Raw genomic sequence first — 25143 nt, forward strand, 5'->3', positions numbered from 1 at the left:
TTAGCCCTTGTATGTAGTATGGCTTTGGGCTTAAAGTTGTAGCTGACTATTCACTATAAAAGTGAAGTTCTTGCACTAGTAGTTGGTGGATGTTTGCAGTTTCTCATCTTTGATAGAATTTTTTTTGTTTATCCATTATCTATGATAACATTGATTTATTTAAATCGCCATTAGCCAATCTGTATATGTTACTAATGGTTTCTTCAACAGTTGACCCACCAAAGTCTACTTCTAAAGGGATCTGTGTCTCAAAGGTTCATATTCTGCATGGGTTCTCTAAAGTTCTCTTGTTTTTTGTGTCCAGCTCTGTCCCTTCTTAAACATGATCATTCTTTTCACAAACTTGGAGGAGTTTAATATGAGTGAAACCTTTCTGCTCAGTCAAGTTTAATTGAAAATGACCAAGAAATGTAAAATTATTCAAGGAATGATAGGGGGATGTATTGGGTTTGTGTGGCAAGGTTTGGTAGCGGGGGGGGGGGGATTACAGGGGTGGCTTCAGTGAGAAGCTGCTGGAAGCTTCCCCTGTGTCTGACAGAGCCAGTGCCAGCCGGCTCTAAGACGGACCTGCTGCCAGCCAAGGCCAAGCCAATCAGTGACAGTGGTAGTAACTCTGTGATAACACATTTAAGAAGGAAAAAAAGTTGTGGGGTACACAGAAACGGCAGCCGGAGAGAGGAGTGAGAACATGTAAGAGAAACAACCCTGCAGACCCCAAGGTCAGTGAAGAAGGAGGGGGAGGAGGTCCTCCAGGTGCTGGAGCAGAGATTCCCCTGCAGCCTGTGGGGAAGACCACGGTGAGGCAGGCTGTCCCCCTGCAGCCCAGGGAGGTCCACAGTGGAGCAGATATCCACCTGCAGCCTGGTGAGGACCCCACGCTGGAGCAGGCGGATGCCCGAAGGAGGCTGTGACCCCGTGGGAAGCCCGTGCTGGAGCAGGCTGCTGGCAGGACCTGCGGATCTGTGGAGAGAGGAGCCCACGGAGCAGGTTTTCTGGCAGGACTTGTGACCCCGTGGGGGGCCCACGCTGGAGCAGTGTGCTCCTGAAGGACTGCACACTGTGGAAGGGACCCATGCTGGAGCAGTTCATGAAGAACTGCAGCCTGTGGGAAGGACCCACGTTGGAGAAGTTTGTGGAGGACTGTCTCCCGTGGGAGGGACTCCACACTGGAGCAGGGGAAGAGTGTGATGAGTCCTGCCCCTGAAGAGGATGAAGCAGCAGAGATAACGTGTGATGAACTGACCGTAAACTCCATTCCCTGTCCCCCTGTGCTGCTGGGGGGTAGGTGGAGAATTCAGGAGTGAAGTTTTGCCTGAGAAGAAGGGAGGGGTGGAGGGAAGGTGTTTTGAGTTTTGGGTTTATTTCTCATTACCCTACTCTGGTTGATTGGTAATAAATGGAGTTAATTTTCCCCAAGCTGAGTCTGTTTTGCCCGTGACAGTAATTGGTGGGTGATCTCTCCTGTCCTCATCTCGACCCACAAGCCCTTTGTTATATTTTCTCTCCCCTGTCCAACTGAGAAGAGGGGAGTGATAGAATGGCTTTGGTGGGCACCTGGCGTCCAGCCAGGGCCAACCCACCACAGGGCAAAAAGGAATGGACAAAATTTTGCTTGTCTAAGCAAAAATATTTTTCTTAATTATGAATTAAGGAGGCACTTTTTTACTGTGAGGGTGACTGAGCACTGGCACAGGTTGCCCAGGGAGGCTGTGGAGTGTCTATCCTTGGAGATATTCAAAACTGTCTAGACATAGTCCTGGGCAGCCAGCTCTAGGTGACCCCGCTTGTGTAGGGGATTGGACAAGATGACCTCCAGAGGGGTCTTCCAACCTCAACCAATCTGTGCGATTCTCTGATTCTGTGAATCCAGGCTAAAGACTCCTGATCTAACAGAGAAACAGTGTGAACCTGAACAGCTGTATCTTTTTAATGTTTCAAGCGATCTGGAAAAGTTCAACATCATGTATATGCTAGTAAGAACGTAAATACTTTACATCAGTTCAAGGTAATAACAATAATATAATAATAAAAAATGCATGACTTCACTGAGTTATCCTGTTTGTGCTTAAGTGCTATTTATTCATCCTGTCTGTGTTGAAAGCCTCAGTAAATCTATGGGCAGAATTGTGCTCTCTAGTTGTAAAACATCTTTTTGGTTTTTTTACCATTATTTCTAAGTGAGAGGCAGAAGTTGATTATGATGCAACAGGAATGGAATTATACTAAAAATTTTCACAGAGTTAAATTTTTCATATCATTTAATCCATTTTTACAGGGAATTTTCACGTGAATAACTCTTCTTTTGTAGCTATTGAACTGTCACTAAAAGAACAAAGGCAACAGCAAACAACACTTTCCAGTTTGTATCCGAGCACCTCAAGCCTTTTAACAAATCACAAACATGAGGGCCGAAAGGTTCGTGCAATCTATGATTTTGAGGCTGCTGAAGACAACGAATTAACTTTTAAAGCTGGAGAACTTATAACTATCCTTGATGACAGGTAATTTATATAGAATGCCTACTAGAAGTGTATTAGACTGTAAAAATCAATCGGGAATAATCAATATTCTATGTAGAAGCATACATTGGAATACAATTGCAATAAAATATATTTACGTATTAAATACTTTATTTAGTTATCTCCTAGAATTTTTACATACAAATGTAGTTGCATGAAGATTCTTGTACAACTATTTCTGTGTATATAAAAATTGTATTTATGTACAAGTAATATAAATGCCTTGTACGGTGTAATTCTTAGGAAAACTCCATGTGAGTATGGGTTTTTTAATGTATGGGATTTTTAATTATTTTTTTATCTTCAGTGATCCAAATTGGTGGAAAGGTGAAACTCATCAGGGTATAGGATTGTTTCCATCTAATTTTGTAACAGCTGATCTTTCTGCTGAGCCAGAAATGAGTAAGTAACATTACATTTATGTATGTATGTTAAGCCTTACCATGGCCCAAGAGATATTTCTGTCGTGATTTACTTTCCCTATTTCCTTTCCCTTGTGATAGAGTTCAGTTGCAAGTTAATGTGATGCTTGAAGTAAAACTGAGCAGCCCTTGCTGTGCTCTCACAAACAACAGTCATATCTTTGTGTCAGACCAAGGTTGCCCAAGCTGGCATCTGCTGAAAAATATGATGCTGTATGCTGCTGGCTTTGTCAGTAGTTTCTTTAAGACTCATTTAAGAACTCCACTGACACCTAGATAAATGCAGCAGCAGTTTTTTTCCAAATTGCCTTTTTGCGTGGTTGCAATGGTACATATCTAATCAAGGGAAAACTGAAGACCCCATGGTAGATAGGAGTCAGAGACAGATTACCACTGTTCAAACAATTCAAGAAACCTACATACTGTAGGTATGTATGTGTGCATAATGGAAGGAGCTTTTTTTTCTGCATACTGGTTATCTTGTATCTATTTATACCAGTCTAACCTACTCTAAATATTTAATAAAAATATTAAATATTAGACAAGGTTCTAAGATTCTAGAACTGATTTCTGTAAACCTGATGGGTTTGCAAGATCAATCTGCCATGATCTCAATATGAGTGTGCTAAAGGTATGAGAAGGTCAGCAGAATTACATGCCGTAGGAGTCATCTGTTCTATGTTAAGACTAACTGATAAGAGTAGTGTGATAAGAGTAGTATTTGGCAGGTTTTTTGTTGTGGCCTCCACTACAGAAGAGTGAGAAGCTTTTGCGGGTACTATTTAATGGAGAAGGGATAGCAAAATTTGAGAACTTTTGATTCTATACTTTGCTCTGGACAAAAGAAGGCTCTGGTTTGTCATAGATGATTTTACCAGTTTTCTCTTAAATCTGACTCATTAGCCCTATTTCTTCCAACCACCCTCTCTTAGCCTGTTTTCTTGATGACTTATGAATAAGTATGTTAAGTGCAGGGAGACTACGATAAAGACGTTTACTGCTAAAATGTGTTTCTATTGACCTTGTGTGAACTACTGTCTTTTTTTGTGCAATTTACAGATTTAAGAAAATTGTTTAAGTCTATGGAGATGTTTTTGGCCTTCAAATGTCAACAAAATATTAATTTTTAAAATTTTCACAGTAGATGTTTCAAATGCAGAGAACTTAGGCAACATGCTAGCTGTATAACCATTTATGTCATTATTTTGTTCATTTTTATTTTATCAAATAAAATCTGCCTGTTTATCTTACAGTGAAAGTTGAGAAGAAAACAGTGCAGTTCAGTGATGAAGTTCAAGTAGAGACAATAGAACCTGAGCCTGAACCAGTTTATATTGATGAAGTAAGCATGATAAAAGTGTTGATTTTCAACTGCTGGTACCTTTAAATATGTAATGTTTAACCCTTTCATCCTGTACTTAAAAAATAACTTGAAATATCAAGAGAACATAATCAAAAGAGAATGGGAAGGGAAAGTTGATTTAATTAAAATTAAAAAAATCTGCAGTATTCTAATTTGTTCATGTATTTTGAAGTTATTAGGAATTTCTGAAACTGAATTTGGAAACTGCATTCCATTTAGGGCCCTACTCCAGGATTGTACAGCTGTTCACCTCCAAACTAGAAGCTTGGTGTGGAGTGATGCATTTGCTTTCAAGTTTTGCTTTAAGTACTTCAGGATACCTCAGAGATACTCATCTTGAATGCTGTCTTAGATTTATTTCCAGTATAACCACCACTGTCTTCCCCCAGTCTGAAAGATCTCTTTCCTTCTCTGAAAACTGTAAGCTTTTTGTTGCTCTGTAAGTAATATTTAGTAAGATTCGCACAATCTCACCGCAGTGATTCTGCAAGGTTCCCAGGAGCTCTCAGCCCAGGATGTTTTTCCCCTGCCTCTTTTTTTTTTTTTTTCTTTTTTCCCCTCTCCCTTCCAGAGGGCTTAGAATTTTTCTCTTGAGAATTTTTCCCTTTCTCTCTCGTGACCTTCTAGTTCTTTCTCAACTAGGGTTCTGTCACTGTTTTTTTTGAAATGAATAATCAGTCACTGCCTTCCTAAAGTCTTGTTTAACTCCTGCCTCAAATACTCTTCCTCCCAAGAGATATTAGTTTGTAATCTGCTGAAATAGCTTATCTCAGGCCTGCCTTGAGGTGCCTTCCAGCTTTTGTCTTCTGTGATTCCACGTTGCATTATGTTTTAGTGTCTTGTTTTGTTTTTAAAATTACCATAGTATAATTTTTAAGGAAGTAGTTCATTTGGCTTCTTCCTGCCTGTCCTGGGGTTAAGGAGGAAAAAACATGGTGTTAGTTTCCACTTTGATACAACCTATATAACTCTGGCCTGTTAAAGGCTATTTATTTTATAGCACTCAGCTAAAAAGTGAATTTTAATCATTTACATGTAATGTTTGGTTAAGCAATATAGTTCACTCCAAGACATACTTTTCAAAGAGTTTATGTCTGTTAATTTTCTACCCTTTGCTATTTTTATAAATAGGTTACACTTCAACTAGTTAATCAAGGATGACTTATTCTGAAGTCAACCATGCAACCCCTCCAAACATCGTCTTAAAAAAACCCTTTCATGTACATTAGTAATGACATTGCTCATGTGCTGATAGGCCTCATACACTCACAAAATGCAGGGTCGTTTTTCAGTGAGTTTAGTTTTTAAGTACTGTCACTGCACCACCACAAGTACCCATTTCTTTTTAAAGTACTCTCTTGATGTTTTCTGTCAAAACATTTGCACTAATCCCACTAGGTGGTAGTATTGCATATGTAATAACTAGAATGGAAAAATAGAAACTACTTAAAAAATACTGTTTAGAAGGACTTTCAGGGATAAAGGGGTATTCTGCATGTTCCACTTGTTACTACTAATAATTTTTATCATTTGGCTCTTCTTTGTTCAAGCATCTTTGTTCCTGTAAAGTAGCATGTATGATTTGTATTTTCTTAAAGTTAGTCTAGATGATTTCCAAGTCCCAAGAGATCCAAATGGCTGTTGTAAATAGCTGCTTTAATTTACTAGGCCAAAAGTGTTAATGCTTCCCCCTACATCACATATGCCCTAATTATACCAATTGTGTTCTAGGATAAAATGGACCAACTCTTGCAGATGTTACAAAGTGCGGATCCATCTGATGACCAGCCAGACCTCCCAGAATTGCTTCATCTTGAGGGTAAGAAAATCTCATGGATTTTTTTTGTTGTTGTTTTCCTCTGTAGTATTTACCTGTATCAAACCAAATTGAAACTAAGCTGAAACTACTTCAGCTTCATGTGCACACCACAAGCATGCCTGAGGAAAGTGCCTGAGCCGTAATTATCTTCTCACTTCCTGTTTCCCACATCTAAGAGACCAAAATGCAAAATTTTAACTTAAAACAAGCCCACTCCTCTGTCAAGTAAACTATATTCCATATTCTTTTCCTTTTCAAGACCCAGGAATACTTAATTCAATCTTATTCATCAGGTTTTTTTTTCCTTCATAGAGTAGCACAGCATGAGTTGCAAAAGGAGTGTAAGGAAAATTCCATGAGAGGAAGCAGAAATACTACTGAGGCTTAGAGTAGACCTGTGGGTGTCCCACATGCTTTCACTTGTATGCGTATTTCTATAGGACTTTAATATTAATGAATACCTTATAGAGCACTACAAATTAGACTAGTCCTTTACACTCAAATTAATCAGACTACCTCTTCAAAGAGGCATTATAGGCCATTCTACCTAGGTTGATAGATGCAGCAAAATTTTTGGAAGGGAACTTTGGAGAAGGAAGTAAAGAAACTTACCCATTATGAGATAGAACATTGGCTTAAATTGATTCAGATAGGACTAGCCTTTAAGAAAATGGCAGATTCCAGATCTATCTAGAAGTTAATTAGGAAAAAGTGCATAAGCTTGTAAGTTTTTGGATATCTCCCATCTTTCCACACCAGTCTGGTTCATCATACCTGTAAATGAATCCTGTTATAGGAACTGCACATCAGTGTCATGTCTGCATGTATTCTAGTTCCACTAAAGCTAAAGAGGGGTAAAAAGAAACATGAATGGTTTTGTTCTTTCAAGTACCAAATATAGTTATAGAGGCTGTTGTCTAAGAAGCGGATTGCCTATATTGGGTCCAGGACAGAGGCAAAGAAATTAAAGGTATGCTTGTCAATGAACCTCCAGATACGCCTTACATTAGGATGTCCTTTCAAAATGCATTGCGAGATCATTAGAACAATGCTGAATTTTATATTAAACTGTGAGACTGCTCCTAGAATCTGAAAGCTGCAGTGTAGTCAAATGATCGCTCCCCAGCTACCTACAAGAGCGCTTGCCAAACATATGGCTGCGTGTAGTTCTACAGTGCCATATTCAAGACCATACTTCCTTTACGCTCAGGCAGGCTTTGGGTGGCTGGTATTTTTGGCATAGGTTCTGGGAATTTTGTTACAGATGTGTGTTGGATCTTGGGTTCCTACCAGTGGTGGAAGGTGCTGATCAACATTTGACAAAAAACCACTTCATTTTCTTCTGCCATCCAGATGTCCAGTCACAAATGTCTTTAAATTGGAGAGCTCATCCCAACAGTAGCAGGAGCCCAGGATTTGTGGTTGGCAGCAGTGCAGTTGTCATGTTAGCGTACAGACATCTAAACAATCCTTGTCATGCCTTTTACGACACTGTGTTATACATAAAAATAGGCAGAACTTACACCAGGTTTTACATCTTTTCCCAGCATTTCTGCCAATGTGTTACTGATCCCAGGTTCAAAGAAGCAGATGGGTGCCTTTCATGCAAATCCTCTTTCACCTGCAGTTGCCTTCAAGGAACAACACATCAGTGATGCCCTTTAACCCATCATGGCCCAGAGGCTTTCAGGACATTCTGCATCTCAAATTTGGGAAAACTAGGAGTGAAGACAGTGTTCCAGAACTGCTTATAATGCATTTAGGTCATCTTTGATGGCTTAATCTTTTTGTCTCATCTCTCGGTTTGAATGTTCAGTCGTTCTTGGGATTAAACACATCTCTTGATTAGTAAATAGTTTATTGCTTGGATAAGTGGGCACATTTTGCATTCTGGAGTAGGGTTAGACTGTAGTATGCCCTTTCAGCTTCCTTGTCCGTTTATTTTACGTTTGACAAACTCCATCCTTCTGTTAGTTAACTGTGGCTTGCTTGGCAGTTACATGAACCCCATGCCGTTGTGCTGGAAGTTGGGGGGGGGGGGGTGCATTTTTGTTTATTTTATTACTTTTCCATTCTTTCTCTGAGAAGTTTCTGTGTTGGTTTTTGCATGTTAGTGGTTTGAAGAGTGAGATAGCAATGTGCTATTAGTGTCTTTGATGTGCAGATGATCTGAATCATTGCAACCTGTTTTCCCCTTCATTGTTTTCCTAAATAGTCTTTTTGTGGTAATGTTAGTTGAGCACATGATCTAGGTTGCAGTGGCAAATTTTCTTCTTTGAAGAAGAGAGCACCTTTCAGATTTACCTGAACTTTTTTTATGCAAAATAGCTTCAGCTTTACACGCCCTGGATGTTAAATGTGTTTTGTTTTGCTGAATTTTTATTTTCTTTTTAAAATGTACTTTTAAAATTGTACCACTACTGAAAACTTCAGCTGGATCTCGTTCTTAAATTGTTTATGATGCTACCTCTGTTACTATAACTTTTTTGGCATAGATTATAGTAATGATTTAAAAAAAAAATTGAACTAGCATCTACACATTTCAGTCTGATAATTTTTTTTTTAAAGCTGCTTTCTGACTTGCAGTATGGAAATCTTTATTACTCCGATATATTTTAATGTCTTTCTATTCTAGCAATGTGCCACCAGATGGGACCTCTCATAGATGAAAAGTTGGAAGATATAGACAGGTAAAAAAAGTCAAATATTTTGACTCAAATTAAGATTCATCCTTAGAAATACCAGTGTTGTCACTTAATGATATCTTAATAATTTCTGTGAATACTGGCAAAGAAAACAGGTGTGTTTATTAGTAGCTTCTCATCTGGGAGAAGGTCTCAAGGTTTTTTTCCCTAGTCACATAACATTTTATAGTATTGTACCATTTGACATTCTGGCAGTCATCAGGCATCACTTCACAAGCAGTAAGAATATGTTGCTTATCACACGTCATGAAAGTTTCCCTGTATTTTCTGTTCTGTACTGAAGTTATCTAAATTGTAGAATAAGCTGTAAAATATGTTTTCTAGGAAACACTCAGAACTTTCAGAGCTCAATGTTAAAGCAATGGAGGCTCTTTCTTTGTATAACAAATTGATGAATGAAGACCCAATGTATTCCATGTATGCAAAACTACAAAACCAACAGTATTATATGCAGTCATCTGGTGTTTCTGGCTCTCAGGTATGTATGTAACGTTTAATAGCCATTGACATTATCAAGTACATACTGAGCTATGGTTGATTTCTTATAAATTATTAGTGATAAGCAGTTTTTCACATGAGCTAATTTTTTTACAAAGCTTGCTCAAATATTTTTTTTACAGTATACTTCTCTCCATTACTAAAATAAATATATACTGATATATAAAGTGTGGTGGAGCATGTTGATTGCAATTAATAATTTATTTCCTATTCTGCCTTTCTGTTCCCACCTGAGTTGGAAACCTCTTTTTATGATCTTTGTTACCTTAATGCTAGGTTAAAATTATCTTGCTCCCTCAGAGATAATCTCAAATGAAAGAGCAGTGTTTTCTCTCAACACAGGACGTAAAAATAAATATTGTTTGTTTTCAGCTGCAAGCTTTGGATATTCTCCTTTTGTAGCTTTTAACGCTTCTAGTTCTTTTCTGTTCAGGTCTTTTTGATCAAGGAAAAAACCTATTCTGTGCTTTGACTTGCACATAAAATTAAAAATTAAAGCTGCCAGGGCTTTGCGTAGTGGGTCAAAAAAAGTAAAGAACCAAAGGAGTACAACTCCTGTTTAAGATTATGCCCTCCCCACCCTAAAATCAAGTTTCCATTTTTTTAAATATCAGTAGAGAGCATTTAGCATTTAAATTACTGAAGTTAAAAATTATAATTCTTTCATAGCACCATTTCCATGTAATTGACTTATCTCTGAGTAGGTCTTTTGGCTTGTTCATATACTATGGTATTTTTAAAAGGTCTTTTAAACATTTAAATGTTTAATTCCATAGTCTAATGCACACTTACTTTATTCTTTTCCTGTTTATAGGAATATGTAACATTTCAAACTGTTTTTTCAATAATTCACTTGCTTTTTGAGTAAAAAAAAATTCAAGCAAACTTATTAATACCTACACAGTATTATATAAACATTGAAGCAGATTTAGTTCTTTTAGTTTTCTACAAGTATGTACTTTCTTTCAGTGTCTTTTAAAGAAGAGGATGTATGTTTTTGCAGTGCCATTAAAAGGAACATTGTCTACCGTTCATATGTGATAAGCAATCATGTTGTGACCCTATCAAATAATTTTAATGTTTTATAAATGGGCATGTTTCTGGAGATTCTTAAAGGGAGAAACTGGATTTTGGGGTGAAGATGAGCCAGTATAAAGTTCTGAAAAGTTAGGAGGTCTTGTGCCTTTTCTGCCTTCTAAAATTCTTTTTTGCGATATTGATAAGCCTTCTATGAATATGTCATCTGAGATTCATGGATCTTAAGATAGAAGAGCTGTATATCATAAACTTAAATGAACTCAGTTGTGCATGAGACCTGGTAATTTCTTCTAGTAATTTGTATTAAGCCAAATAATTAATGATTGAAGAAAAGCATGAGGTTTAGAAATATAGTCTTGATTTAGAATATAGTTGACACATCTAGACCAAGCTTTTCCTTTACTTAGTTGTAAAACATTACCTTATTTTCAACTGAAATTTCCTTAAAACCTCTTTTTCCTTTCTGCCCCGCTCAAACAATTTTACAATGGCAGTCTCAACAGTTACATGAAATGATAGGTTAACTAATGACATGAAAATAATACACTATTGTCTTTCCATTTTAACAATTCTACTTAGTGAAAGTTATATGGGCATCAAAAAGTATTCTGCTTTGGACTGCTATTTGTTACATGATTTAAATCCTTCAGCATTTTAATTCAAAAGTAGAAGCTCTTAATTAGCATGAGTGATAATCATTAAAATAAAATTTGGAATACAAGTTTTCCAGTAAACCATTTGACCTTTTTGGTACTGGAGCCTGAAGTTAGAAATGTAAATAGTGTCCTTTGAAGATCTGGTAATTTTTTTGTACTACAACTCTTAATGGAAGACAGTCAGTTGCTTTCTGTTAAAACATCTGTAATAAAAGGTTTGAGAGGCTGTCTTTAAGTTCTAAAGTCAGATATTAAATAAAAAATTTTCTTGTATTTTATTTTTAATATTCCTTTATTTAACTTCTTAGGTTTATCCAGGACAACCTCAAAGTAATGCATATTTGGTGGCAGGGAGTGCACAGATGGGCCATATTCAAGGCTATAATGTTCCTCCTGAACAACTCTCTTCTCTCAGCCAAGGCACAGTTACTCCATCTGCCAGCTCAGTACTGCCTGGTCAGCCTGCACAGACGTCTTACACAACGTAATTTTAAATATTTTCCTATTCAAGTTTAAATCAATTTAAACATAAAGGACTACAGATAATATTTAAAGGAGGGTTTTTTTTTCTTACAGAAGAATAATTTTAAACACAACTGAAAGATACTTGAGTGCAATTATTTCCAGTGTGCTTTTTATTGGTGTCGTGTATTTGGTAAAAATTCCTGACAAACTTCAAACTTTTCTGTTGTTTTTATAATTTTCTCTGGCTTTTACTTTTATATATAAGAAATATATAATTTATATATATCTATATTTCTTTTATATAAAAGAAAAATTAGAGAAAATTATATAGACATCACTGACAACTCTGTTTTTTTGTTTTGTTTTTTTTTTTTTTAAGATAATCTTCATTGTTAAATGTATGTTAAAAGTTAGCTGCTGCTCTGGCAGGCTTTGCATAATTTCTGAGATAGTGTATATTGTATTGTTCTTTCTTCAGATATCTTACTGTGGAAGCATGGGGAGAATTCCACTCATTTTGGGAAAGAAGTGAATGGGCTATGAATACTTACTACAGCTTTTACAGCTTCCCCATATAAAGGAGCTATAAGTGGCTTTCTATTTTGGGTAGATGCCCAAAGATGCTAAGCTTTCACTAAGCTACCTATATTGCAAAAGTTTTGAATTGACCTTAGGAAGATTAGTTTGGGTTGTTTTTTTTTTTTTCCACTCTGTATAAAGTAATTTTATTTTATAAAGGTGGAAAGACATGCATCTTGAATTATAAAAGTATTTGTTAGTCTTTGTCCCCCAAAGGTACTTATTTGGGGTGGTAAGACCTCTATTGAAAAAGTGAGTTTCTGCATACTTCACCTGACTTGTTTTGCTATTTAAAACAGTTGGGTTTTGTTTTTTTCATGAGCAGAATGGAAGATAAATAGGATTCCATCTTGCACATTAAAATAAAACAAAGTATAGATTCACAGTCTAGTTTTAAATCCATGGGAGGTGTGTTAGGTGTGTTTAAATCTGAGAAGTGTGTTTGAGTTTTGATTGGAATATTCATTGGCTACAATTTTAGATATGCAAGGTGTCCAGAGTTAGGAGATTTTTTTGTATATGTATAGAACAGCTGAAGAAGCAATAAAGTGTTGCTGTTCTGTTGGTAAATTGTTTGTTAATTCAACTTTAATTTTTTTTTTTTTTTTTCCAGTGCAATGGTTGGCTCTGTTGCTGGAAATACTTACTCTAACCAGGCTTCAGTGTATAGTCCACCACCTGCTACTGTTGATGTTGCTGCTTATCAGAATGCTGGAACTAATATGTCCCAGGTGCCAAACTATAACTTAGCATCTACACCTCTGCCACAAACAGCCGGCAGTCAACAAGCACCTCCACAACAACCACAGCCTCTGCCACCTCAACAACCACAGCATAGTTACTCACAGAAGGCTCTGCTATAGGATCCAGGACTTCTGATTCCTAATCTTCTTTAACCTCTGCTAAAGGCAGTTGGCAATTCTATGAGTTTCTTCCTTTAATCTCTTAAACTTTGTTTATCCTCAGCTTAATAAGAATCTATCTTGGTGAACAAGTTCAATTTGCACTGACTTTTTAGGATTTTTTTTTTTTTTTTTTAATTTTGTGGAGGAACGGATATATTTAGGACATTTAATTCCTTTTAAAATGCCTAAAAATTGGTACAAGGTTATTTATGTCTGGTAAAATTGGCTAGTCTGTGAAAACTCAACACTTGCAAACTGTTGTGGCATATATGTTATGTACATATAGTGTGTGATTGCAGTAGTGGCCATTTCGTATAGCTATGGTGATCATGTGAATATATTTAACACAATGTTTAAAAATAATTTACTTTACTATTTTATTTTAATCATGAACTGACAGCCATGTTTCATAGTTTTGTCTAGTTTTATGACAGATGTGATGTCTTTTTCCAATGCAGGAAAAGCAGTAATTCTGCATATCATGGTTACACTTACAAGCTAAGGTCTATATATGAATTTACAAACTTATCTGAGTCTAGGTTTCATTACTTCTTGAATTGAACACAAGTGTATCATGACTATTAGATGGCTTATCTACCAAAGTAAACTAGTTAACTAGTAAGTCATTCGGGGGGATAACAGCAAATTATGATTCTGCTTCAGATATAATTAATAACTTAAAACTACTACTGAGAGGCTGCTAAACATATCATGGGACCATACAACAGATCAGGACCTTGCATTTTATCATGAGAAGCATGTAATTTATTTTTTCCAAGTTGTTTTTTACAATGAGAACCAGAGCTGTATTATTCTATGTGTGTTGGTAGAGATTACACCAAAGACAGAGGGATTAAGTTGGAAGAGAAACGATGGAGTTTTTAACTGGAACACACAACATAAATAACACTACTTTATTCAAGTCTTCTTAATTAGAACATGGAGAATTATGGACATTTAAATCACTTTGCTGAACAAACCTTCAGGGCTTTATTTTATCTCTTGTGGCCTTGCTTAGCAATTTGTTCTGTTTACTGTTCTTACACAAACACTTCTGCCTTAAACATCTGTTTCAATTTCCAGTTGTACAATTTGAGTTTAGCCCTTCTGTAGTATGAATAGTTTATGAGGCATCTTATTTTCATTCACTTTCAGGTTACTTTGAATTCTCTTCTGCAGCAATGTGCATTAGCTTCTTTTAAACCCTTGCATTTCTCAGTAACTTAGCCAGGTGGCTCTTTAAGGCATGATATTTTCTTTCTGTAGCTGAGGTGCTGCAAAAGGAATGCAGTAATGGAAGGCAGTATTTTAGATACGCTTGATCATTTTCTTGTACAAAGACTGTTGTTACTTTGCATTTGTATTCAATCTATTAATGCATCCTGGTTTCCTCTTATCTTTTCCAGTGACTCTAATTCCTCTTAGAGCAATCCTAGATGGCTTCAACATCAGATCTGTGTTTTCAGTCTTGTTAGTGTGCATGTCAGAAATTGTTTGCTTTTGCGTGCTATATTTTAGTGTGATGCTTCTGGAATTAAATGTTGCAATTGTACATTGTACTATAAGCTGACCTCAGTTATCCCATACACTCCTGCAACTGTTCACAGTTACCTAACATGCCTTTGTTTCAGTATTTTAATAGACACTGGTATTTTGCCTGTTAATGCTTTCAGATGACTACTTTGCCTAACTTCTAACTGGGGTGGTTACAAAACATGCCCATAGATGATGTGTTCTAGTTGGGGATGTTCTAGCCAGCTGGCTGTTTTGATACTAGTATTTTCACATTTTTTTTTTTCTCTAGAATTCTTAAGCACCCTCACAAACTGTCATTATTTCAGTACTTGGTGTTATCACAAAAGTGTGGAATTTGAAAGGAAATACTAAAAAAAAAAAAAATCAATTCAAGATATTGTGTCATAGATCATTTTAAGAGGTTGAAGAGGTGATTTTCTTTAGAAAGGGTGTGTAGTATCATTTATATAGTGTTCTCTGTATGCTTTAGGTACCTTATTCCAAAATCAGAGAAACAATGTGTATAGAAGTGTATAATTTCTATACAAAAGTGAAAATAACTTTTTACTCCATAGTTCTTAGGCCCTGAATCAAGGAGAAGCTTGGAGCATCAAAATAGTCCAGCTGACATTGACTATTTGTATTCTTAGGTTTTCACATGTTGTGTCACATGTTCCCTAATAAGGGCCTATGGAACCTCTGTACAGCAAGAATATTTTTTATTACTAATTTGTCTTTGTTTTTAAATTTTTTTAAGTCATCTTTCCTTAACACACAGAAATGCTTGTTCCTGCTTTCCCCTTTGAACATTGAAAACTTATGTGTATCTTACATTTTTCTATTTTCCAATTTAATTATTTTTGGCATTTATCCATCTTTAAAAAAATTAAAATCAACTTTCATTTGTGTTCATCATGATCAAAAACCACTTTCTAAAATGCAATGCCACTATAAATTCAGTATAATAAAAGCTGTGAAAAAAAGATGGACAGTTTTTGTTTTCCTTCATGCCTTTTATTAGAGACACTGCTCTAAGGTATCTCCTGTAACAAATTATGAATTTTAGTTGACTTAGAATCAGTTTTCATTGTCCACAGTTGGTGCAGTAGATCATTAGATTTTTAGGTTCAGAGCCTTAGCGTTTCTGTTGCATCCTATGTTTTCCATTTCAGATTAAATTGAATTTGGAGCTGTATTACTTGATGTTGATTTTTCTCATTTATCAGAAAAGATTTTGTCTTCTCGCTTGGTTGTGTCCCATGTGCTAGATACTCTAAAGTGATGCCTCCTCCTACCTTGCTAGATGCTGTCATTGCACTAATGTCTTCACTCGTCCTCTTGTATCCTCTCTAACTGATAATTTAGCAATTATATTTCAATTCCTGTCCTCTCTGCTGGTTGGATATCACGAACCTGGAGATGCCATTGCTGGTGCTTCTCTGCTGTGATTTATTCTGAGATTCCTCGTTTGTGCATTGTGTTGACCAAGTTCACGTATGTTCTGTCTTACTATGGTATTGAACACTGAAATATGGGTGAGAGGGGGAAAGTACATGTACAGCTACTGTATGGAAAAGCTTTTTAGCAAATCAATAAAGTGTCAGAAAGTTAATCTCTTTGAAAGTTAAGAATCCCTGGAAATGATATGTTATTCACATTCCAGTAGAAGACCTGATTTTTGAATGTCTTGTTTCTTTGTATGTAAATTGTCAATGAAAGGCTAAAATGTTTTCATAATATTTTATATAACCCTTTGTTATGTAACCCTTTCATTAAGGAATACAAAAATGTTAATTAACTTCAGAAAGGGTATTTTAGTGGCTTGGTTATCATGAACTGGAGCAAACTCTGGAAAGTGCCTTCTGTGCATTTCACTTCTATAAACAAAGCTTGTTTACCCATGTGTATCATCTCAATTTATGTGGGCGTAACAAAGATGTCAAGATTTACTGTAAAGCATCCCAGGAAAAATACTGAGGCAGCATGTCAAAATTTGCTACACCAATGTCATGGCAGTGTGTTCCAGAGTGTGCGGTTGCAGGAACAGTTGCAACATATTTACCCACCTCTGTTTAGTAACTGGTACCCATGTATTTAACGTCACTGGCCAAAGTACATATAGACAGCAATAAGACAACAGTAGAAAGGAACAAAATACAAGAATTACTGCATGCTTCTCAACAGGTGTGGAGCAGCATATTGCCCTCATGGTACAGTTACTATTCATTCATTTTAAAGAGGAGGGGACTGAAATGAATTTAAGTAACCAGAACTTCAGAGAATTCTGCCAGCTTGCAAATGCTTAGATGTAACAAAGGAGATAAATTTGCTTTTAATAGCTTGTACATATTTTGCTGATCAAATCTAGGCTGCTGTTATAGTTCTCTGATTTCATCTAGATGGCAGGAACATCAGATTTAGACTGGAGAACTGCTTAATACCTCATTCTCCAATTTTTTTAGTATTTTCTCTAATATCACTTACTTTATTTTTCACTCATATTTCAAAGATATCTGTGCAGTCTTTACAAGTAAAGGTCTTACCTTATTCCTTGTCTGCTGGATTTCACAGACAGAATGAAAAAGAACATCTCTAATTACAGCAGCTACAATGGCACTTTGAATTACACAACTGCAGCTTCCTTTGGAGAAGATGCATGTATCTGTTTTGAAGAACAAGGGAGCATAATTTTTCCAGTTAAAAACTGAGAGGAGATTTTTTTTTAAAGAAAAGGGTAAAGTAAAAGTTACAAAAACCTCCGTTGCTAACAGCGGGCAGAATCATTTTTTACTCTGTTATTCAATGTTAGTAAAGCTGACCAACTCCACACTACAGCTAGCCCTTTTTCATTTTCAGCTGCAATGAAGAGGATTAACCTTCATGTATATACTATCCAACACCATAGTAGAACATGGCAAGGCCTTGACATTTGAACTTTTTGCTTCAATATGTAAAAAACACTATGTATGTTTTTGAATCCTTGTTTCTTAAATTAGGATGTTTGTGTTTAAAAACATTCCATTTGCTACTATGTAAAATTGCAGATCTGAAGTTCACTTTTCATGCTGCTACCTTAGCAGAAAGGTGGTAGGAGTTTCTGTTCTTCTATCCTGCATGTGCTTCTGGAAATCCAAATACTTTTTGTCTTTGTCATGAAAAAGAAAAGCCTGCTGCAGTCTGCTTTGTTTTTAATAAAGCGTACACTGTAGCAAAGTGTATTTTTGGTTTTGTTTGTTTTGATGCTCCCTTTGATGTTGGCATATGTATATATTTAGATATACTGCACTGTTGTACAAGAATTGTTTTAGTAAATAACACTATTTGTAAAAACTGTTAATTGTTTTTGGTATGAATGCAAAATATTAAAGTTGGAGTATTTAGTTCATTATGTTGCAAAGTCAATTTGTAAATTTCATGAAAGAATAATCAGAAAAGGGCTTAATTTGCTGGAAGGACTTGGAGATGCAATAGGCAAGGTCTGTTAGAAGTAGTGAGCTCAACAAATTTCAGGTGGGGTGGAGGTGGGGTTTTGATTGTTCTGGGGGGGGTGGTTTTTTTGTGTGATGCTTACACATAGATTATATTATTTTTACTTTTAAAGTTTTTAATCTGTCATTAACTTCTTTCAGCTAAAATCCAAGTAATACATTGTACATCTTATTTCAAGTATGCTGCACATCCTCTTTCTTTTGGTAAGAAATACAGCAGAAATATTTTAAAGGGGTAGTAAAGAACAGATGAAAACAACTGTATCCCTACAGTCTAATGTATATATTTGCTTACAGTTCAATAAGCAAATACTACTGGCAGTGTGACAGTTAATTTACACAGTTATTTGGCAGTTAATTCCATTTCTGATGACAGTAACACAAAGTAGCACAAAACTTGGTTGTTTGATCTATGTGAAATGAGTTGAAGATCAGGCTGAAGCCTGGTTTGTGAATCTACATTACTGCTTAAAATACCATCATAGTTGAAACTTGATAGTCTTGACAGATGTGCTGTGTTCATAAAACAATGTTAAACTTTATACATTTCTTGCTTAAACCCATGTAAGCATCTGAGATCACCATGGGACTTTGGGAGCAGTGGGCAGCATATTATCAGTTTGGCCTGTTCTTGGAGTCTCTTCCTAAAAATGTGAGCTAAACACCTTAGGATAAGTGATTATGTGGACTGTAGGTTAATTCAGTATGGTAATTTCTGTGTTTCAAGAGAATATTGAGTCAGTTGACAGAATTAAAAGTCCTACAGATTGTGTAGAAACGAAAACTGTAATGTCTCTGATTTGAAACAGGGAGGGGGAATTAATACTGAGTTTGCTTTACTGCCCCTCTCTTTTGGACAGAAAGCATGTTTATGTTGAGATGCCTACGATGAAAATATAGTTTGAGAGTTTGTTCCGTATCATTTAAAGCTTACTGTAAAATCTGCTGCCATGCATCTGGGCAACAGGTAAAATAAGTACCAGTCTGTGTTTAAGAGGATGAAACCAGCTTCACTTAAACTTTCGATGAACTTGTTCATATGTAATCTCTTTTCGTTGCAGTCACTTCATACTGCATTACGAAGCTGGGGACCTTAGTGCATTGTCTTACTACTGTACCTGTTTCTCAAAATCTTATGCTACTCTGTTGCAGGATAAAGAATTTTATCTTTCACAATATTTGTAAATTTAAATTATCTGGATTATTTTAAGTCAAGGCTGTTTTGGTTGATACTGATCGTGATCAGTGTTTTAAGCGAGAAATGAGAAATAATCCATTGTGAGAGAACTTGTGGAGAAACTTCCACTGATTAAGGCTGACTTGCACTTTTTAAAATTCACATCAATGTTGGGAGTATACATGGGTAACATGCAATAATACAGAAAATCATATGGGGGGAAAAAAGGCAAATAGGTATTTTCAGTTGTAGATTGAGAGCATCTTTAGAGTACAATGTCTTGAGCTGATATAAAATATAAGGAATGTAGTGATTGTAGCACCTCATGTTTTGCTTTGACTTTGCTTAACCCTGTTAAGCATGAGTTTTGAGTTCTTACGGATGCACCTTTGATTTCTAAGATCAATGTAGGTTGGTGTTTATGCCCCATGTTCCCAAGAGTGGTGACATCTGCTACCTTAGCAGTTGTGCTATGGACCCTCCTCACAGAGGTGCCGAACCCAGCAGGAACGCGTTGTGTGGTTGGTAAAGCCTGTCACCAGCGTGACACTGTTCACTAGTGGAAACTTGTTTGACTGGTCAGTGTCTCTATTTACCACTTTTTGGCTATAGGAAGCACATGTATCAAGAAATGGAACCCTTCAATGTATCCATGCCTGGGCCACTTAATTTTATACAGTATATTCTATAGCAGTTTTCTAAGCTTGATTTACTAATAAGCAAACAAGTCTGCCCTGACTGCTACTGAAATGACGCTGGAATCTATTTCTAGCCAGTTGTGGTGGCTTGCCACTATTGACTCATGCATCCTCAGGTATTTGTGGATTATGCAGACGTGTTTACTTTCGCAAACTATGTGTCAGACTGTCCCAATTTGCTAGGCTTCATAAAGGAGTGTGAACATTTAGATCCTTTGGTTTTAATGCCTTTTAGACTTGTGAAAATTTCCCCAAATTAGTCTTTTTCTTCATTCCTCTGGTGACATAGTCTTGTAGGTGATGCTGAAGAATTGTGGCAGAGTTCATTCAGGAAAACCCTGCAGCAAAAAACATGTGGCCTAAGGAATATAAGTAATATGATGATTTACACAAAAATATGGTGGTTTACATAAGAACAAATGGAAGTCTCAGCTCAGCTGAGGACAGAGAAGTCATGGTTCTCTGGAACTGTGTAAGAACACAGGGTTAGTACCAACCACCTCACTGAAACGTGCTATTGAAAAATTCAAATAGGTGTTTTTCAGAGAAACCATAGGTGTTGTCTAAAAGACTCGTTAGGGATGTTTGTTCAGAGGGCTCTTTTTCCTCCTGGTGCAGTGAGGAAAAACAAATGGTGAAGAATTTTTTTGCTTTAACAGAGTCCACAATCTCACTTCGTAACAAATTTCTCGCAGCTTCTGTGGAATCGTGATTTATATTATCTGATTGCATGTGGATAATGACACTCAAGTAGGATTCAGCATTAGTAATTTTTAAAAGTCCTCCTGCTCACTTAACTGTAAAGTAGATAATTTTAATTTACTGATTTATCTTAGTAAGCTTGTTCTCTCTCAAACCAGACATGCTTTCTACTCTTGAGCACTTCTTATCTTCCGGATAATCAAGGCTTCCTGTAAATGTTAGCTGTTCCTTCTAAGGTTTCAGAGTCCCACTGATCACTTCAGGGGGTAGTTATTTGCCTTGCTTGCTCAAACCAGTCCCTAAATTTTGCCTCTTCCAAGAACTAGACTCCCTTGAATTTGTCTATCCACGAGGCTCAAATTGACACCAGATTTGTTGCTCAGATTCCTTTATTCAGGACAGATAGTAGGTAGCAAGCAATTGATTGCATATCTGTAAACAGCACTGAGCTGAGCAGCATTCATTCGGATCCTGTAGTTCAGCAGCAGCGATGCAAAGTATCCTAATCCCAGTATATATATATATATATCTCTCTCCTGTGTGTGTGTATATATATTCAATCAGTTCCATATACTATATGTGTTTCCTAATGGTTATCTCTCCTTCTTTCATATGCTTTCTATACTCGATCCTTATAGTAAGCATACCCACAAATAGTAATGGTTAGTAAATCATAAATTTAATAAATTTTATATATACATATCTATTTCTATATTTGGACATTTCCACTTTGCAGATTGTCCTTCCACAATAATACAGGTGTATTGTGGAGCCTTTAAGTTGTTTTCTGAAATGCAGACAGTCCTGCTCTTTAATCTCTGAAGTACTCTCTCTTTCCCACTTCACTGGTTCAGTCACACAACTGCTGTAGTTGGGCTTTGTATTTTTCAAGTCTCCGTAATGTCGCTTTGGCCGACAGTGTATTCTTCACATAGCACCTTGCCATTAACTTTGGATCACCATTTTCTGATTTGCTTTATTTTTTATTCATCAGTCATGAAGTTTCACAAGGGAACTGGTCAGCTTTCAACCCAGGCAAAGAACACCTCTTTTCTTGGGGACCGAACTTTAGTTCCAAATGGTTTAATGATACAAGCTGATAGTTGCATCCTATTTGCTATTTTTATCCATTACAGGATTCAGAAAGGCAATTACTTTAGTATATGTGGCAAGTCCATCATAAACTTTTATCAGTGGTTCACCAGACATTGTGTCTTGCTTTCAAGAATTTGATCATGCTTATACAATCCCAGAGACAATTGCAGCTTTCATTCCAACTGGACCATGCACTTAACAGCTTTTGCAGTCTTGTTTGTCTCTGCTAGAGACTTTGTACATTCTTTGAGCTCTAGTTTGTCACTAAGGACTTCATATGATGGATGGAGGTGGGGTGGGGAATGTAGGAGAAAGTTGATAATAGCGTAAGAGCAGTCTACTCCAACCCTGCATTTATCAAAGTTTGTGTCTAGATTTTTTGGGTGTAATTTGTATCTTCCAAAGTGAAAGCATGTCCTTCAAGAGCATAGGTTGTTTCTGCAACTTCCTGAAAAAAAATTTCTAAATCTGTGACAAATAGGGATGTACTTCCAGAACACCATGGATTGCTTTGAAAATAAAGAAATTTCTTTATTCTATAGTGAATTAATGTGAGCACACACTTTCCAAGTAGTTAGAAATTGTAATTTTTTTAAGCGTTACTGAATGGCTGCAATTTTTACCACATGGGTAGGTGAAGACTCTAAGCTTTTCCAAGAATAAGTCAGTCAGTGCTTCTGGGACTATTCTCTTTGACATGTCCTGGCCTCGTCTTTGAAAATAAACCACTAGAAAAGTATTCTGTTATGGAACAGTTCTAAAGATAACAACCAAAATCTCACAATCAGCTCTTTTCTTTCTCATATTTTACTCAGGAGGAGGCTATTCTAATTATTTTAATTGTACCATTTAGGTAGAGCAAATAGAATATATTTAAGTGTTTAAAAGTAAATGCTTTCCTTTGGATATCGTTGTTTTTCAAGTGTCGTACTGTGCTGAACACAATATTCTGACGGAAATGTCTGTCTACCTAATTAGCCGACCCTATTAAGAAGTGGAATTTGTAATGGACCTTGTAAGAGTTTCCACTTAAGCATAACCTAGTATGTTTCTGTATTTTTGTCATGGTATTTGTGTTATTAATCTGTCCCATCCTCATATTTTTCTATTATTATTGTGGGTAATTTTAATGATTTTTTTTTTTTAAATAGAGTTTACGTAAAGGCAACTCCCAGCTACAAGAGAATCGCATTCATAAAATACGGAGTCAGCAATGGGTCTAAGTGCAGCACATCTGTAATCATGTTGGGAGTGCCCATCCTGGTCTTGAAAATACTCTATTTAACAAGCTTCTTTCACCAACCTGTTTTTTTTCTTTTTTAATTTATTTTGGTATTAGGTGGAAAAAGCGAGTCTTTTCCCTCTCCCATTTGTATTGGCTCTTTTTCAAATAAATCAGTAACTCTTGCACACAAAAACATGGTGATCTTGACATTTTTCTTCTATTTTCTGTCTTACCTCCTACTCCTTCCTATGTTTGCATTTTCCTTTCATTTTTGTCCTAACAAACCTCAATTTTACTGGTCTCAATTCCCAGCGAGTCTTTCAGGCTGCAGCCAGTTGCATGATGCACAGCTCTCCACAGTATTTGGAAATAACAGTTCACTATTGAAGATTTGGTGCAAAATCCTCCTCTGGTCTGCCAGGAATCTTGTTGCCATCATTGCAGTTTATGGTCACTTGATTTGTTTCTGGCTGTTTTCTTTATGAAGTTTGATTTTTAAAATGCTTCAGAATACTAATGGATACTTTGCAGTTCCCCCTCCTCCAAGTTCAGAGAGAATTGTCTTGCTTGAATAGTTTGAGCATGTGCTGAATCAGTGTGTCTTGACAGTGATAACGTCCCCATTATCTATTGGAACTTTGTATAATAATGTCAATTTAGCCTCTTACAGACTTTTGTCTTCCCTATATAATGCCAGTGGTTACTATATTCAGTTTAGGATCTTGGAACTCCTCCCTCCTTTTTCTCTGGAAGACATTTGAGTCTGAGATTTAACCAAATAAGTAGCAGCTCTGATCAGAACTACTTCCAGCTTATATTTTTGACAAAAAGCAGGATAAGCACCACACATTCCCTGGACGTGTTCCAACAAATCCATATCCAAATACCCATGCTCATGGGGACCTCCCTATCCTGGGCTAATGGTGTGCAAAGGGATGACACCAGAGGTGTGACTCCACAACAGTATTTTGAAAGAGTGCTCCAGACTAAATGCAGCACTGCACACTTGCTCGTCCTAAATGCGGGACTGGAAGGTCTTAGATGCTGGCTGGTGGATGCCTGCAGAGTTAATTTTCTGTATCGTTACTAACAGCAAAACTGTTATTATTACAGTTGCAATAGAGTTTCACATATAGGCAGCAGTCAGGAAAAATAGTGTTGGCCTCCTACGTATGCAATTTTATTTTTTGAATGTTCTACGGACGTATTAAGGAATATGACCTCCTGGTTCATTACCACCAGACTGGTTTTTATCAGCAGCCCTACTGCATGTTCCACAACAGTAAATCCTGTAGGCTTAAGATTCTTTCTTATCAACAAAGTCTGCAAAAAATCTCTCTTTCATGATTGCCTCCTGAGCCCTGGGATCCTACAGGACAGCTGTAGCATCATCTACATATTCATGGCATATTTAAACCCACCTTGTGCACTGAGTTTACTGGAATATCAAGGTCACCTGGCTTTTCTATTTCCATTGGGGGCACAAAGTTTTAAATTGTCCCTTGGGGGGAAAAAAAAAAAAAAAAAGACCTGGCCACTGAGGTACAATAGTCTTGGGTTAATTTATCTTAAGAATAAAAAACAGTCCTGCATAGCATCAGTATGAGCAGTGCAAGCCTGAAGAGTTTGCGTTTCATTTGAGAAGGTTGGTAAGGGAGTATCTTTAGTTTCTTTGATAGGAGGATGCCGTATTCAGGTATTGATTGATAAAGGTGTCACTTCTAGCATATGCTTTGCATGGATAGTAATCTTTGCTTCACTGATTCTTCGATCTTTCATTGATTATGACTCCCAATGCAAAACTGTGAAGGATGTGGTGCTATAAGATGGATCTTGAGTGCAGATCTAGCCTGTCATAATTACACAGAAATACTTATTTTGTCTGAATTTCGCAGCTAAACCAGACTTGTTATCCGTAGCTCACTACAGGTATTTGGTCTATTTTATTTCTTATTTCTAATACTTGTTTGTCTTGTAGAACAGAAGGGGCAGCTGTTGAAGGTATCTGTGGTAAAACATTGAATATAGCAGTCAATGTTTTTGGATAATGTTGTACTTTGGAATAGCAGTGACAAGCAAGAGACCATGATGAAATGGATTTAATCTCTTTTCTTAGTACTTTGCTGCCAAATTTGTCAAACGTTGGCTTCACTCGAATTGGGTATGACATGTGGAGTAGGGTCTCAAGGACTTAAGAGTGGTGGAGAGAATAAAGGAAAAAAGCAAATTAGCACTTGAGGTGGGTGATGCAATCGGGAGAGACAAAGAAGGAAG

At 36.6% G+C, this 25143-nt stretch overlaps 1 protein-coding gene across 3 annotated transcripts in view; it reads left to right on the plus strand.

The window, feature by feature from the left end:
* STAM (signal transducing adaptor molecule) overlaps window positions 1-17869 on the plus strand; it is a 39649-nt gene extending 21780 nt beyond the window's left edge. For all 3 annotated transcript variants that reach the window (XM_052803569.1, XM_052803588.1, XM_052803579.1), the window contains exons 7-14: window positions 2309-2501; window positions 2827-2921; window positions 4195-4283; window positions 6036-6123; window positions 8759-8813; window positions 9153-9306; window positions 11329-11504; window positions 12678-17869. In XM_052803569.1, the coding sequence (XP_052659529.1) occupies window positions 2309-2501; window positions 2827-2921; window positions 4195-4283; window positions 6036-6123; window positions 8759-8813; window positions 9153-9306; window positions 11329-11504; window positions 12678-12927 (1100 nt within the window). In that variant the 3' untranslated portion in view covers window positions 12928-17869. The remainder of the gene's footprint in view (window positions 1-2308; window positions 2502-2826; window positions 2922-4194; window positions 4284-6035; window positions 6124-8758; window positions 8814-9152; window positions 9307-11328; window positions 11505-12677) is intronic.
* Window positions 17870-25143: the final 7274 nt, after the last annotated feature.

Source organism: Harpia harpyja, chromosome 1 (assembly GCF_026419915.1).
Source record: "Harpia harpyja isolate bHarHar1 chromosome 1, bHarHar1 primary haplotype, whole genome shotgun sequence".
In the NCBI taxonomy this organism is placed as follows: Eukaryota; Metazoa; Chordata; class Aves; order Accipitriformes; family Accipitridae; genus Harpia; species Harpia harpyja.